This window comes from Lissotriton vulgaris, chromosome 7 (genome assembly GCF_964263255.1).
Source record: "Lissotriton vulgaris chromosome 7, aLisVul1.2, whole genome shotgun sequence".
NCBI classification, from domain to species: Eukaryota; Metazoa; Chordata; class Amphibia; order Caudata; family Salamandridae; genus Lissotriton; species Lissotriton vulgaris.
In genome coordinates this window covers 852,080,482-852,096,901 of record NC_141695.1, presented here as the reverse complement: position 1 = coordinate 852,096,901, position 16,420 = coordinate 852,080,482, and the positions used below count along the sequence as shown (strand labels likewise).

The window sequence follows — 16,420 nt, the reverse complement described above, 5'->3', positions numbered from 1 at the left end:
TATATAATGCCAGTCGGTGCTACCACATGGAAAATATGGAATTATCAGGAAAATACCTCATATCTATCAAAAACAGGCTGTGGTACCAAATAAGGTAAGGTAGGAACTTTAGTCAAAAAACTTGGAACAGTTCTCAAAAAAATTCCATCTTCTACAATCCTTAAACCACAGATTTACATGATAAAGCTCTTAATTTACCCATCCTTCTAGCTGGCAAAATTGCAGCTAGGAATAGAACGTTAAAGGTTAGCAAATTCAACTCCACCAAGGATAGAGGTTGAAAGGGAAAACATTGCAACCATTTAAGTACCAGTGATAAATCTCAAAGCGGACCTAAGGATTGTACCACAGGTCTAGAAATTGAGAAGCTCTTATGAAGCCTTAAGACTAAAGGCTCAATTTATATTTGGAGATTGGGAAGTCCTCTGCCAGGGTGATGGAGTAAATTACTCTGTTGCCCTGGTGGATGTCCCAAGAAGAACACATTTAGAAATGTCCATCAGGCATGTGAATGCACTGTAACTTTGGCGTGAGGTCTGTCAAACTGACAGAGCCATACAGCAAAGTTCCAAACTTTATTTTTATTGTCGAAAAGAAATGCCCAAAGTTGGGTTTTCTTTATGAAAATTAAAAAAAAAGAATACCCCACTCACCATTGGAGATATTTCCCATGGCGAGGGGAACATTAGACAGTTTGCACTGGCCCTTACCGGTGACAGGCAGTGAAAACTGACTGTTCGTCCACCCATCCAAATTAGGTGGGCGGACGTAGTAGCCAACTTCTGACGGCCTTTAATCTGTTGGGCCATCAGATGGGTGTAAACATGGTGGAGACGGAGTAGATTCCACTCTGTTACATTAAAGGTCCATCCGCATTTAAATCGGGCGGATAGACCATTATGTTGGCTGTAAGGGTACAAAGGCATGACGGAGTATCCTTACTACTAACATATAAATCAGCCCCTAACTTTCAATTATCAGAAAATCCCCTCTCCTGCGGATTCCTAAAGGCTCTGCCCACCGAGCTCTTAATTTTGCTACTGAAAGACCTTTAGGGTAACCCTCAAATAAGAACTGTAAAATCAGAAAACAAGTACTTTTTTTTTACCACACCATCTTTGACAAATCTTCTAGTGCCTCGTATAAGAAGACTATGTGGAAGTATGACTAGCTTGTTGAATTACAACTCCTAGATGCTCAGGAACTTACTTCTTCCTCAACCCCTCCCTTTGAATTTCCAGACCGAAAGAGGTAAATGAGTGAGAGATAGAGATCCCATAATTTCCACATGCGGAAACAATGGTATTCTCCAATGATGAAGTAGACACATAGATAGAGGAGGAGAGAACCATTATCTTTTGGGCCAAAAGTGGGCTACTACTATTACCTGTGCCCATATAAATCAGCCCCTAACTTTCAATTATCAGAAAATCCCCTCTCCTGCGGATTCCTAAAGGCTCTGCCCACCGAGCTCTTAATTTTGCTACTGAAAGACCTTTAGGGTAACCCTCAAATAAGAACTGTAAAACCATTCGAATTTCACAATCAGAAAACAAGTACTTTTTTTTTACCACACCATCTTTGACAAATCTTCTAGTGCCTCGTATAAGAAGACTATGTGGAAGTATGACTAGCTTGTTGAATTACAACTCCTAGATGCTCAGGAACTTACTTCTTCCTCAACCCCTCCCTTTGAATTTCCAGACCGAAAGAGGTAAATGAGTGAGAGATAGAGATCCCATAATTACCACATGTGGAAACAATGGTATTCTCCAATGATGAAGTAGACACATAGATAGAGGAGGAGAGAACCATTATCTTTTGGGCCAGAAGTGGGCTACTACTATTACCTGTGCCCCATCCCTCTAAAATCTTGCCAACAATTTAGGAATAAGAAGCATAAACAAGTTTCTGAGGCCATAAAATGGATAAAGCGTCAACTGCCCACTCCCCCTGGAGTAGGTGTCCGGGAGCAAAACGTCTCCAGTTGTGTGTTGTCAGGAGAAGCAAAGAGGTCCAGATTAAGGTTCTCCAAATTTGCAACATATCTCGCTAAATGTCTGCCGCAACAGATGTAGATCTCAAGATGTTACAAGCTTTCAGCTCAGACAGTCCTCTCAAACATTGTCTTTCCCTAAATGAAAGTAACTGCTTTGCCCAATTCCCAATTTTCACTGCTGCCAAATTCAATGTGGAGGATCTTGATCCCCTCTGTCTGTTGATGTAGGCGATCGCTGCATGAATGTCTGTTTGAACAAGCACATGATGATGCTGTGGGCATTTCTGGAATGACTTTAGAGCTTCTTAAATTTCAGACAGTTCTTTCCAGTTCGAGGATTGATGTTGAATAAATGACCACTGTCCCTCAGTTGAGAATTCCACTACAGTTGCTCCCCATCCCACCAAACTGGCACCGGTAGGTAAGAGGAGGACTGAGAGTCAAAGAATGCCCCCTGGCCAAGAAAGACTCCTTGAGTCACCACTGAAGTTGTGTCAATAACTTGTGTAGTGACTGGTATTTTCATACTGTAATCCGTTGATGCTGGTTCCCAACACTTGAGGACATAACAGTCGCCTCATATGCAATCTCACCCATTGTATGAGAAAAACACAAGAAGCCATGTGGCCTTGAACTTTCAGCCACCAGCTCACTGAAGCCTTTGTGTATCCAAATAAATGAATTTGGGTATGCCCCATCCTGCTCTGTCTTGAGGGACATAGACCATAGCATCCTGAGTATTGAAGATAGTCTCACTATAAATCCTCTCTTGGGGACGAACTGAACTGACATTTTGCATAGCTCAGAATGAGACCATGTGCTTTCAGACACTTCTCCATCATTCTTACTTCATCTAGGATTCCCTGCTTTGTTTTGGACACCAAGAGTCAGTCGTTAAGATATGAAAACACCTGCAGATGGACAGAGCTACTGGGGGCACAATCATTTTTGTGAACACCATGAGGGCAGATTTTATTCCAAAGGGCAACACCAGAAACTGATAGTGGATGGCCAAAACACAAAATCTCAGAACCTTCTGGTGCTCCAACTCAATTGGTATGTGAAAATACAATTCCATCAGGTCTATGATAGCTAGAAGGTTTGTTGGGAAAACCATCACAATTATTTTCTGTATTGTCTCCAACTTGAAATGTACATTTTTCACCAATGTGTTCACATTTTTCAGGTCTATGAATATGAGAAGACAGAAGTCGCCACTTACATTAGGAACCAGAAAAATACTTGGATAAGTTCCTTTTCCCTGCTGATCTGCTGGAACTTGAATAACAGCATTCTTCTGAAGTAGCACTTGCATTGATGATTTCATCTAACTTCCCTTTGCATATAGGATCTTAAATAGAAATGGTCCTTGTGTTTGGAGTAGCAGAGAAAAACTCTATCCTGTCGCCGTTCTCCACTATCTGTATGAACCAAGAATTCATACTTCCAGAAAGTGAGCAATCCTTCCCCCTATATCCAATGGGCCATTTCTGACATAGTTGGGATCTCAGTTTGGCATTCTCTAAAGGAGATCTGCTCTTAAAATCATTCTGCGGTTTGAAGTACTTTCACTTCTGTCTTTTTGGTCCTTGATTATATTGACGCTGAGACGGTTGATAAAAGGATGTGTTGAACTTAAAACTAGATGAAACAGATGACAAAGGCTGAGATTGCCTGAAGGAAGAGAAATGTATCTCCTCCCTAAATATTCTGGGCAACTTCTCATCCAAGCAGTTTGGTGCCTTCAAAGGGCATTTTTACAGTTGTGTTCTGCAGTGCATAATCTATGTCTCAGAGAAAAACATTTCTTCTTGCAGCGACTGCTGCTCCATATTAAGCTGTACCCTTACTACATCAAAGAAGATGTTGGACATGATTGCTGCTTATTTTTCCAGACTTTCAATCAGATTGGAGTATTCTTCTCCCTCCTAGACTGCTTTAAAAAGTTCCTTAGAGTAGGCAGGCATAGATTGGGTCGTACACCCCATACATTCCTGCACTCATTGCCAAGTTGGAACTTGCATATGCGTTTTCAAAGCATCATTTTTTATAGATGGGATATTCAATCATGTTTTCCACAGCCATTGAAGTACTCCCTACTAAACTGGCAACCAAAGAGTCAACTGGAGAAGATTCTGGAAACGTCTTATCTATGTCTTCCAGAGGGTAGAGTTTAGTCATAAAGTGAGGAATTACAATTATGTCTGGGTCTTTCCCTCTCTCTCATAATAGCATCTTGTAAATACTGATGGCTAGGTAGCAAAGATGTTTATGACTTGACAAATTACCTCAACACTGGCACTGTAGAAGAAGACAGGAGCTCCAACACTGAAACCCCCATATTCATCTGAATCCTGGATAGTATCTCAGGCGAAATGTATCTATCAACGCCTTTAAACTCTGATGACTAAGCATGCTCTTCCTCCTCTTCAACACTATTAACACCTTAGCTGCGTGTAAACATTTCTCCCCAGTGCTGCGCTGTCCATTAGAACTAGTGCTGAATGGACGTTCAATGGTCGTGCGCAGCACTGGGGAGGTAGCGCTGCTGACGACCATTGGCCGTCAGCAGCACTTAAGGGGTTAAAAGAAAATGACAGAGGTATTTTCTTATCAGACTTCTTAGGCATATCTTGTAATCCAACCAATGTATCTAAGAGTATCCTCTTTACTCACTAATCAAAAGGCTCATCCCCAGGAGGGTCTCCTGATTTTCTGGATCCCTTTCTAGGGGGAGGACGTGGATCTGGAGGTGGAGTTCGAACTCACAGAAGATGAATCTGTGATGCCCTGCACATAGAGACACTGGAAATCATGCTGTATATTTCAGGTCTTCTTTATTAGTTCCAGTTCAGGATAGTATCAATCTCAGTTCAGCCATGTACCAACTCCTACATCTCCTACATCAGCCGAACCAGAAGTGGCCGGCCTAGTTACTCATCCAATTTCCAACTGTCACCACTCATCCACACAGGCACCCAGGCATTCCATCCATCACAGTCACACCAACATTCCATTACCATCTCTCACTCTGGCTGAGCAGCTAGGAGGACTTAGGCTGATTACATGTAAATGTAATACTTAGGATATAACAGATTCCATATTTTATATTTCCTGGGTGCGTTCCAATAAAGAAGAAGTAGAATGCAAAAGTGCAGAGGAAACACACACCAAAAACAAAGCCAACAGCATGAACTTAACCCGTTAAGCGCGCCGCAAATTCCGCCCCAGTGCATACGTTTCATTGAGCGGGCGGGATCGGAACGTTCAGCGGACGTGCGCAGCACTAGCGAGGTAGTGCACGCGACGTCCGCCGAACGTTCACAGCACTCAAAGGATCTGTCAACATCAGTCTAGACGACAATTTAATTTACCTGGTTCCAGCACTCACTTAAACACCAGGGATCCTTCTCCTACCTCACGCTTCAGCCTAGGATTGGCCAGATCTTAGACCACCCCAAATAGAATGGGATTAGGTCAAATACGCACCTACCGTCTGGTTTTAGTCCAGTTAATGAGGTGGTTTCACCTCACAAGTAATTGACTGGAAGAGGACGTAATTAGGTACGGATCATATAGCATGCATTCATTATACACATATGCATCTCAAGTCAGGGAACTACATAAACGTAACCTGAATGAAAAGCACTCTTCTATCATTCAAAACTGCATGCTTTATATACAAAATTAACTAAGCACAATAAAACATATATTTATGTTCTGCAGCATCCTGGTAGCGATGCTCTTTTTTCACAATTTGTGTTCCATTTTTCCATTTTACCTCATCTCTATGAAAGTCGTTTCTAGTTCTAAATTATAGTTAGAAATGTATGCTCACAGCGTGCACCCTTGCACGGTTGGTGAAGAACTTGACGGCCAGGCCTGTGAATGACTTCGTTTTAAACACTCTCGTCTCATCTTTAGTTATTCTCCTGGGTGGGAAATGGTGTGATTCAACAGATTGAAACAATAGAAAAATGCCACACGAATATCTAATTTTTGGGGCCAGTGGTTTTTGTTGTTATATAATATTCGCACTTGAATACGGTAGAAACGGAACACCTCTCCCAACACAAGATGGCACCATCACATTTTAGGTTCACCGATTCCGTTCGTTCGCTTCCGGTTCAGTTCTTCCAGGATGCTGTGCAGCACGCGCGCTACCTTTTTGCAATTTCACTTACTGTACCGCACATTCCGCACAGGAAGTGACGGGCGTATCATGGCGAAAAGCAAATTTGAGTATGTGCGGGAGTTCGAGGCGGACGACACGTGTCTGCGGAACTGCTGGGTGGTGATCCGGCTGGACGGGCGCAACTTTCACCGGTGCGGCAATTATGGTTTCGGAGAGGGCTGCGGGAGGACCTACTCGGAAGTAAATTAAGCTGGGCGGGGCTTAAGAAACGACAGAGACACGAAGGGGAGAATCGCTTGGGATAGTCGAGAAAAGGAATGGATTGTTAAATTGTGAAATGGATAGTGACCGAATTTAGAGAACGTTAAACGAGCGTCCAAGAAGAAGTAAAAGGCGTGGCTAATGGGTTGAAAGTGTCGTATCGGAGATGGATAGGAACAGGGCGGAGCTGAGAGGCTTTGAAATTAGTTGCACAAAAAGAGTGACTGCTCTGTGTGTGTTGAGATTATAGACTGCCTGCCCTTGTACAGGAAAACCCCTTAGCTGTTTTAAACACATGACTGGATGGGGCAGGAAACCTTCTACTGGAAAAGAGAGTAGGCTTGCCAATTACCTCCATGTAGTCCGGCACGATGCACACAGTTCAGGACCTTCTCTTTGAAATTAATTTGGATTGATTTAACTAAACCAGAACTAAACTTTAACAGAACTCTATACCCATTGGCACCTTCTCGCTACTGCTCTATCTTCCGGTGATATGGCTTTAGATAGTTGTGTGGTTTGCTTTCTGGAGTCCAAGACTGGCGTGAGAGAAGTACATAATCTGTTGTTTTAGAAATCTTGTATGACCTCTGCCTCTCAGTTTATATCACAATCAAATATGAGTATCGTTAATCTTCAGGAAAAGGTATCTACTGCTATGATCTTATTTCTATTTCACGACCGGGGGTGAACATAACATAACATTCAGCAGCAGCTCCCACGTTGACTTTTCTAACATTAACAAACTGCATTTCCTAGAAACGAAGGGAAACGTCGACACATAATACTAACAATACAGTACAGCAATCTCACGTTTCTGCACACTATTCGTATTCATCAACTTTTATTCGATTATAAAATTGCATAATCATAAAAAGTACAGTTTTATAAAATTCAAGAGTTAATACATTAAAACACAAGTTAAGAAACAATTTCACGACGAGTTTTTGTTGCTAGTTTTAAAAAGGTCACTATCATTTTAGCTTCGTGCGGGTTTTTCGGTGACTGGAGATAAGCAAGAGCTGGGTATGTACATCTGAGTCCACTTAGACGAAGAAGGGGAAGGATCCATTTTTTCCTAGCTTCTCTATAGTACTTACAGAACAGAATAACGTGGACCGTTGATTGGTTGGAAACCCCGTCACAAGGACAGCATGACAGGCTCCGAGACCAGTTGTTCGGTTCTGGGAATGAGACCATTCGGAAGAAAAGGTCGAACCGTAATCTTGTCAATAGGAACTTTTCATAGTTCGAGAGAAAGAACGACAAGTAGGGCTGTAGTAACTTCTCTGACTGTAGTGAGCAGATTTATTCGTTTTGTATTTTAACAATCTCGGCCTGGTTACGGAGTTCTCTTAAGTGGCCCATGCAAAGTTCTTTCAACTGTTTTTTTGAGATGTCCTCTATTGATGGTGGTTCGAGGATGTATTGCTCCCGATCAAGGTCTTGAAGGAATTTGTGGATGTAATTGAGCCAAGGTATTTTCCTCCAGTGGGCTAGGCCAAGGCATTCGGTGATGAGGGAACGCGTTATGTGACTTTCAGGATTGCACCATATACGGTGCCAGAGTATAAGAGGCTGGCATCGTATGGTGTCTGTCACATATTCTATCCCTAGCTCCCGATGCGATGCTAGGATCGGAGAGCTTTGGGGAAGGGCTAGAACGTATTTGATAAAAGCGTTCTCCGTTACCTGGAGTTGGTCAATGTTTCCGTAGCCCCAAATGCCTGCTCCATAAGTGGCCACGCTGTGGCATTTTGCGTAGTATATTGTTAGCAATTCCGATGGAGCTGGTTTGCCAAGTTTTCTGGAGAAGGCACTTAGTGCTGATACTGCTCGGCGGAAGTTGAGGTTTCTGGTTTCGATTGCCTTGCGCCAGGTCATTGTGTCATCCACAAGTATACCCAAATAGGGGTATACCGATGTTTTTTCCAGCCTGTTTTTATTGATATACATGGATTTTGTGGATCCATGTTTTGGTCCGATGGTCATTGTGAATGTTTTTTTAATGTTTACTTTCAGGCCCAGGGAATCCATAAATGCCACGTATTTGTTCAGCTGCCGCTGGAGTTGATTAGCTGTCCGGGCCAGGATGACCGAGTCGTCGGCATACAGGAGGATGGGTATCGGGCGGCGTGCTATCTGCGGAAGGTCCTGGCTCCCATCCAGCATTGCTTGTTCAATCCCGTTGGTGTATAGATTGAACAGGAAGGGAGCCAGTACGCACCCTTGTCTTACTCCTCGTGTTATTTTAAAGGGGCGTGATAGTTCGCCTGCGATGCCATAACGAACTCGGCCTTCCGCGTTGGTGTAGAGTTCCCTAAGGAAAGCTAGTATGGATGGATCTACTCCAAGATTTATCATGGTCTCCCACAGCTTGGCGTGCTGAACGCAGTCGAAAGCCGCGCTCAGGTCTACGTAGACCAGATAGATTTTGCCTCCTTTCGCGCGGGCGTATTTTCCGGCCAGGAGGGTCAGGTTTAGAGCCTGATCCACCGTCCCGAGCCCCTTCTGGAAGCCATATTGCAGGTCTGTGATGATACTGTTCTCCTGGGCCCAAGATTGTAGTCGGTCCAGGAGTAGTCGGCCTGCAATCTTGCCCGTGGAATCCAGTAGGGAGATCGGCCGGTAACACGCGGGATCATTACGATCCCCTTTCTTGAATATTGGCAGGAGGGTGGAAGTTGACCATGATGGAAGAAGTCCAATTTCGGTGACTGCTGTCATTACCCGGGTGATGATTAGTGACCAGTACTCGCTATTATATAGGAACAAGTCCATAGGTACCCCGTCTGGGCCGGGAGCCTTGCCGGTTTTTGACGCTTTGATGGCCTTTCTGACCTCATTGACAGTAAAGCGTAGATTAATAGGGTGGAAATTATTCTCTACTTGTGCCTGGGCTTCTGTCTGAGGGAGGTCAGTTAGCGAACCAAATATTTTTGTAAAATGATGGACCCAGTCATTCTCAGTTATTGCCACATCTAGATGGTGTGGGTCTGTGGTATTATCTAGAAGAGGTGATCTGATAGTCTGCCAGAATGTGGTGCTATCTTTTTTTAGTGCACTCTCATGGAGTTGACACCATAGGTCTTGCTTTATCTGGCGCCTTCTGGTTTTCCGGGCATTGTTGTACTTTTTCCTCCGGAATGAGATTTTCTGGGCGTCTCTGGGTTTCTGTCGGAGGGCTTCTTTGAGGGACGTGAGGGCCTTTCTGCAGTCAGAGTCAAACCATCTCTTCGTTGGGGGTTTTGGTTTGTTTGCGGTGTGTTTGAATAGCTCGTCCCTTATTGCTCCTTGGATATTATGAAAGGAGTTGATAATTAGTTCAGGGGAGGCCTCTGCGGACAGACAGTCCCTTATCCATGGTTGCGTTTTTGCAAGTATCCTTTGTGAGGAAACTTCGGGGTCAATCTTTGACCATTTGATGGCATACCCATTCTTCTTCTTTAGTACTAGTGATTGTTGATCAAGAGAGCTGACTTTTGTTGTAGTGGGACCCGCTATTCCCATGAGGAGATCCACACTCAGGGGATAGTGGTCGCTGATCGGGCTGGACCCTACTTTATAATTTTTTAGTGATCCTTTACAGGTATTTGAGGCTAGGATAAAGTCAATGGTTGACATGCAGCCGCGCCCATGGAAAGTAGGTAGAAATTTCTGGACCGGGTCAACTAATTTGTTGGCAAAGTCTAGGTCCAAGGTGAAGAGAATTTCGTTGAGCTTGTTTCCACTTGGAGTATGTGCAAAGTGTGGGATGGGATTTCCGGATTCGGTCTGTAGACCGCAGATTCCACTTTCATGATTTGGACAAGTTGTTTGATTGAAGTCGCCTCCCCAGATGTAGTTTATTGTCGTATTTAGGTTCACGTTTTGTAATGAAGATATGTGTGCTGTCATTTCATCTAGGTAAGAGCAGCATTCCAGGGTGCCTGTGTTATTATAATAGTTTATGATTATAAATAAATTTCTTGATGCTGCCGTCTGATGAGTAAATTGGATGATTTGGAAAGTGGGTGTTTCCTTTGTTAGTTTTACTGTAAGTGGTAAGGTGTTGGAAAAATAGATCATGAGTCCGCCTTTTGGTCATCCCATTGTGCTTGGCGTTGCTTTGGTGAAAAATGTCTTGTAGCCCGCTAGATGGAGAGGGGATGTACGCCAGGTCTCTTGTAGGCACAAGATTTGGTGACTCCTTGCTGTATTCAGCCATAGAGGGCATGATATTTTTTCCGTTAGGCCTGCAACATTCCAGTAGGCTATACCTATGCTCATGACCTCTTTATTTTCCGTGATAGCAGATACTGTCATGGAGTTGGTGTGGGTTTCAATAGCTGTATCAGGCTCGATGCTTAGTCTTTGGCTGGTATCTGCTTCTACTAGGTGGGAGCGGATCGAGAGATTGTTTAAGTGAGTCAATGATGACTCTGGTGTGTAGGGCGACTCTGGTAATGGTGTCGGATACTTGTCAGAGACAGAATACTGTACGGAGTCTACTATGTAGTGATTAGGTTTGTCCATAAATGGTCAATCGACCATTTCAAGGTACTCAAATCGGTTTTGGGTCGGAAAGCCCTGCCACCCTTCATATGCTTGGTAAGGTCTGTCCTGCCAATAGGGTATTTGGCGTTCAACACATCTACCTCTTGGTCCTCCCCTGTCTAAGTAGTCGCATGGGTACTCCCTCTGCTTCCATGGTGTTTGACACCAAGGGTCCTGATTTCGTAGATCTTTAGAATGATCTTTAGGATGGTGGTGCCATTCCCATGGTGGATAATTGCGATGTTGTCTCGCTGGGGGGTAGAAGAAGGAGAGGTGGCGAGCGTCTATTCCCCCTTTTTTGTCGAGTTGGGGCCAAGCACAAATGTGGTCTACGATTGCGGGATCTCTACATGTTACGATGATACAATCACCGCGTATTGTTTTCTTTGTTTTGCCTATCCAGGCTACCCTACGGGCTGTAGTGATCCCTCCCGAGAGATGGGATTCGAGGGGTCTGTTTATGCTAAGCCACTGCATGGCCTTGTTTTTAAGTGACCATGCAGTTTCTGGGGTGTCATCTGTTAACTCGGGTACTCCTGTTAAAACTATTGTATAGGGAGTAGCTTCCGGGGGCATGTGAGCGGGGCGTCTAGCTGTAGGAGGTTTTTTCGGCGTGGTTTTGGGTGTGTTCTTGGGTGTTTTTTGAGGAAGCGATGGGTTCGATGGCTGGGAGTCAGACTTTTCTGTGGTGATTCTACTAGAATCTGGATTGGCTGATGGACCTGGGGTGCCTGCCGTGGCCTTGCCTGCGATTACTGTTTGCTGTGCTTTTGATTGTGGTGGTTTCTCCTGCTGGGAAAGGGACGTGTGTACTGTAGATTTGGGTATGGTGGACGTTTGTTTTGAATTCTTTTGTACTGAGGATGTTGTGTTTGAATGATTAACTGTTTTCTGTACGTGTGATTGGTTTTGCTTTTTTGGTGGGTGCGAAGTGTTACGTTGTCCCCTTACATCGATCCGGGTATTCGTATCTAAGAGGGTAGCCGAAATTATTGTTAGTTGAGCTTCGAGATTTCTGATACTTAATTGGATAGGCTTTAGATATTGATATAGTAAGTCCTTGGTTGTGGTGAGAACTTGTGAAGTGATTCTGCAGGTCTTACATTGCTCAGGCGTGTTATCATTAGGAATTGCCTTATGTGGGAGAGTAGAGTCCGAGATATGTAATATGCTGTTAGAAGTTGAGGAGTTTAGATGGGTCGTTTTAAGTTCCTAGCAGGGAGAACTATGTGTTCCTTCATTATTTGGTGGTCGAGTTTTCGGTATTGCCCCTTCTCTCTCGCCTTGCTGGGACGAGTTGTCGATGGATTGGATGTCTCCTTCGGTTTGGCAACCAGCTAGATCGGGAGTTGCTTCCAGGTCGTCCATTGTTATTGAGGGATCCGACTCGGAGTGCGTGACCGACAGGTCAACTACTGATGGGACGGTGTTTAGGTCTGAGGCGGAAAGAATCACAGGAAGAGAGCTGTTTTGGGTGTTTGAATTGATTGGGGAGGCGGCATTTGCTATAGCGCCTAGTGATGAGCGCTTCGCGTTTGCGCTCATGAGATCCATTGAAACTCTCTTCTCCATTAAAGCTATACTTTGGTTTATCGTATCATTGACCCGTGATATAAATAAGTCAATAGGGCCTGTTACCTGTGCTACCTCCTGAGCGTGTTTAGATTTGGGTTTGGAGGCACTTCTTGTTTTGGGCGGCATGATTGTTTATTGCTGGGTCGCTGTTGAAAGAGAGATGGCCCGGTCCGGTCTCTATCGGGCACTAACGGGCAACAACGGGCCTGCCCTTGGCCCGGGCTTTGCCCCGGGCTCCGACCCGCGCGCGTCCCGCGATGCGCGTTGGTATTGCGGTTAAATAGTTGTCGGGTGAGAGGGGGCGTGGCACTGGGAGGGGGCGCGGCTCGCACGGGAAGAGGCAACAGCTGATGTAGCTGATAGCTGAGCCTCGCAGTCCCGGAGCCGCGCCTCGCGCCTCCACTGCGGCCACGCAGGTGTTGTTCCTCCTCTCCTTCAAGGGCTGGAATCAAGTCAGGCAGCAAGCTACTCCTGTAGCGACGTGAAAACAAAGTGACTGGCAAAGAACCTCACTCCGAGCGGCACCCGCGTAGCGGGAGCCGCGAGAGGTTAAAGGCGATTTGGTGGGGGCGGGCACTGGGAGGGGGCGCGGCTCGCACGGGAAGAGGCAACAGCTGATGTAGCTGATAGCTGAGCCTCGCAGTCCCGGAGCCGCGCCTCGCGCCTCCTCTGCGGCCACGCAGGTGTTGTTCCTCCTCTCCTTCAAGGGCTGGAATCAAGTCAGGCAGCAAGCTACTCCTGTAGCGACGTGAAAACAAAGTGACTGGCAGAGAACCTCACTGCGAGCGGCACCCGCGTAGCGGGAGCCGCGAGAGGTTAAAGGCGATTTGGTGGGGGCGGGCACTGGGAGGGGGCGCGGCTCGCACGGGAAGAGGCAACAGCTGATGTAGCTGATAGCTGAGCCTCGCAGTCCCGGAGCCGCGCCTCGCGCCTCCTCTGCGGCCACGCAGGTGTTGTTCCTCCTCTCCTTCAAGGGCTGGAATCAAGTCAGGCAGCAAGCTACTCCTGTAGCGACGTGAAAACAAAGTGACTGGCAGAGAACCTCACTGCGAGCGGCCACTATAAATCCTTGTGTGTGACCTGATATTGTTTTTTACTATTTTGCCTCTTGTTTTGTGGGACGGTTTAAGTGCTGCTCTCTTTTACCCACAAAGAGTCTGTCCGATTTGGGCGATTACTCATACGTGCTAGGTTTCCCACGATGGGAATGCCAGGGCGTTTGTTAAGAGCTGCTCTGTGTAACTGAGCCTTCTGGCAGGTGGTTGGGGGTGTCACTGAGCCCGCGGCTGAGGGCTCCGCCCAATTTGTGTTGAACCCCTGGCCCAACGTCACAGAAAGAAGCTCTTTGAGCCCAATGGACGTTGTGCGCCTGATGGACAACTATCTGAAGCTGAGCAGAGTTTTCCCTTACCGCTCTGCTGATAGTGGTCATGCGTTCTCTTTGGAGTTGTGAGAGCTCTTGTCTGATGGGTTACTGGACTCTAAGGAGCTCAGATGAGCTTGATTTGGATATTGGCAGGCATGCTCCAACTAGACTCTACTTGGGCAGTAGGACTAGTTTCATATTTATTGTGAATGAAGGTGGTCAGAACTCCATTATCCTCCATTTGTATTCCTTTACTTATCTTCCATAAATTTAAACCTGTTGCGTGCTACCCGGATTGTGTAAGCCCAATACACCAAATTCTAAACCTCTACATGTGGGGAGTGCGCAAATACACACTCCACTCCCAGGTGCACAGCTTTGTGCGGATTCCAAATCCATCTTAATTTAAACTGTTTCATCTTTTTCTATAAGTTCTTCAATATTTGTCAAGTATATTTGTCATTGTTCTTCCTTGTTCATCAAGTACACACGTTTTCCATACTGTATTTAGGTAACTTCTCATATTTTTATGTGTCCATCCGGACTTCTTTTAAAAATAAGATCCCAATACACCAAGTCGCTCAGAGCAGCATTCATTTATTTCGAGCCCAATGCATTTCGGGCTGTCGTCCAGCCCTTCGTCAGGGGTAACTGTGAAAGGACAATTATGGATGATGCATTACTTATCAACACAGACCATATCACATTTAACATTCCTTTTCAGAATTTCATTTGTTTACAAGTTTGCATCAACTAATATTCAACATTACGCATCAGCAAATAAGCCTCCTAAAGTGCATCACGTTTCACAAACCCAAAGTCTGTGTAATCTAAATTCAAATTAATCCTAGAACTTCCCTTAAGGTTATCTTCCATACCACTTCTTAAGAATTATGTTAGTCAAAAAAACGCTACTGAAAATGCATCCCATCATGGGCTCACTAAATCTTCTTTTTTTGCAGTGATTAACATCTTTTAAACATAAAACTGCATTGCATCTACTGAGCCCTGCCGAAGTTGTCTATCTATTTCCTAGTAATTTACGATATTCAGAACCTTCCATATATCAATTGTCAGCTAAAAATCATTAGTGCAACCGTGTTTCCGTGATCAACATACCTGCTCACGTTTTTCATTTCTATCAGCTCACGCCGCGCGCTGCGAGCTGCACATAATTCGATCTCGATTTGTTGCTCCGAACTCGATGTTCCTCCATGTGTGCCTTCATAAGTTCAAACATTTTGTCTGCATTCCTTTTCATGGGTGCAATAACCAACGGGGGCTAGTGTTTATTAAATGTGAATGAAGGTGGTCAGCACTCCATTATCCTCCATTTGTATTCCTTTACTTATCTTCCATAAATTTAAACCTGTTGCGTGCTACCCGGATTGTGTAAGCCCAATACAACAAATTCTAAACCTCTACATGTGGGGAGTGTGCAAATACACACTCCACTCCCAGGTGCACAGCGTTGTGCGGATTCCAAATCCATCTTAATTTAAACCGTTTGATCTTTTTCTATAAGTTTCTTCAATATTTGTCAAGTATATTTGTCATTGTTCTTCCTTGTTCATCAAGTACACACGTTTTCCATACTGTATTTAGGTAACTTCTCATATTTTTATGTGTTTATCCGGACTTCTTTTAAAAATAAGATCCCAATACATATATGATGGGATGTGTTTTCAGTAGCGTTTTTTTGACTAACATAATTCTTAAGAAGTGGTATGGAAGATAACCTTAAGGGAAGTTCTAGGATTAATTTGAATTTAGATTACACGGACTTTGGGTTTGTGAAACGTGATGCACTTTAGGAGGCTTATTTGCTGATGCGTAATGTCGAATATTAGTTGATGCAAACTTGTAAACAAATGAAATTCTGAAAAGGAATGTTAAATGTGATATGGTCTGTGTTGATAAGTAATGCATCATCCATAATTGTCCTTTCACAGTTACCCCTGACAAAGGGCTGGACGACAGCCCGAAATGCATTGGGCTCGAAATAAATGAATGCTGCTCTGAACGACTTGGTGTATTGGGATCTTATTTTTAAAAGAAGTCCGGATGGACATATAAAAATATGAGAAGTTACCTAAATACAGTATGGAAAACGTGTGTACTTGATGAACAAGGAAGAACAATGACAAATATACTTGACAAATATTGAAGAAACTTATAGAAAAAGATTAAACGGTTTAAATTAAGATGGATTTGGAATCCGCACAACGCTGTGCACCTGGGAGTGGAGTGTGTATTTGCGCACTCCCCACATGTAGAGGTTTAGAATTTGTTGTATTGGGCTTACACAATCCGGGTAGCACGCAACAGGTTTAAATTTATGGAAGATAAGTAAAGGAATACAAATGGAGGATAATGGAGTGCTGACCACCTTCATTCACATTTAATAAACACTAGCCCCCGTTGGTTATTGCACCCATGAAAAGGAATGCAGACAAAATGTTTGAACTTATGAAGGCACACATGGAGGAACATCGAGTTCGGAGCAACAATCTGAGACGCTGATACCCACAAACATCAGGAAGGACTG

General features: G+C 44.4%; 1 protein-coding gene across 1 annotated transcript in view; it reads left to right on the top strand.

Moving 5' to 3' along the window:
• The first annotated feature begins 6,084 nt into the window (after window positions 1-6,084).
• THG1L (tRNA-histidine guanylyltransferase 1 like) overlaps window positions 6,085-16,420 on the top strand; it is a 32,987-nt gene continuing 22,651 nt past the window's right edge. Inside the window, exon 1 of the mRNA XM_086931223.1 lies at window positions 6,085-6,325. Within this exon, the coding sequence (XP_086787349.1) occupies window positions 6,141-6,325 (185 nt within the window). The 5' untranslated portion in view covers window positions 6,085-6,140. The remainder of the gene's footprint in view (window positions 6,326-16,420) is intronic.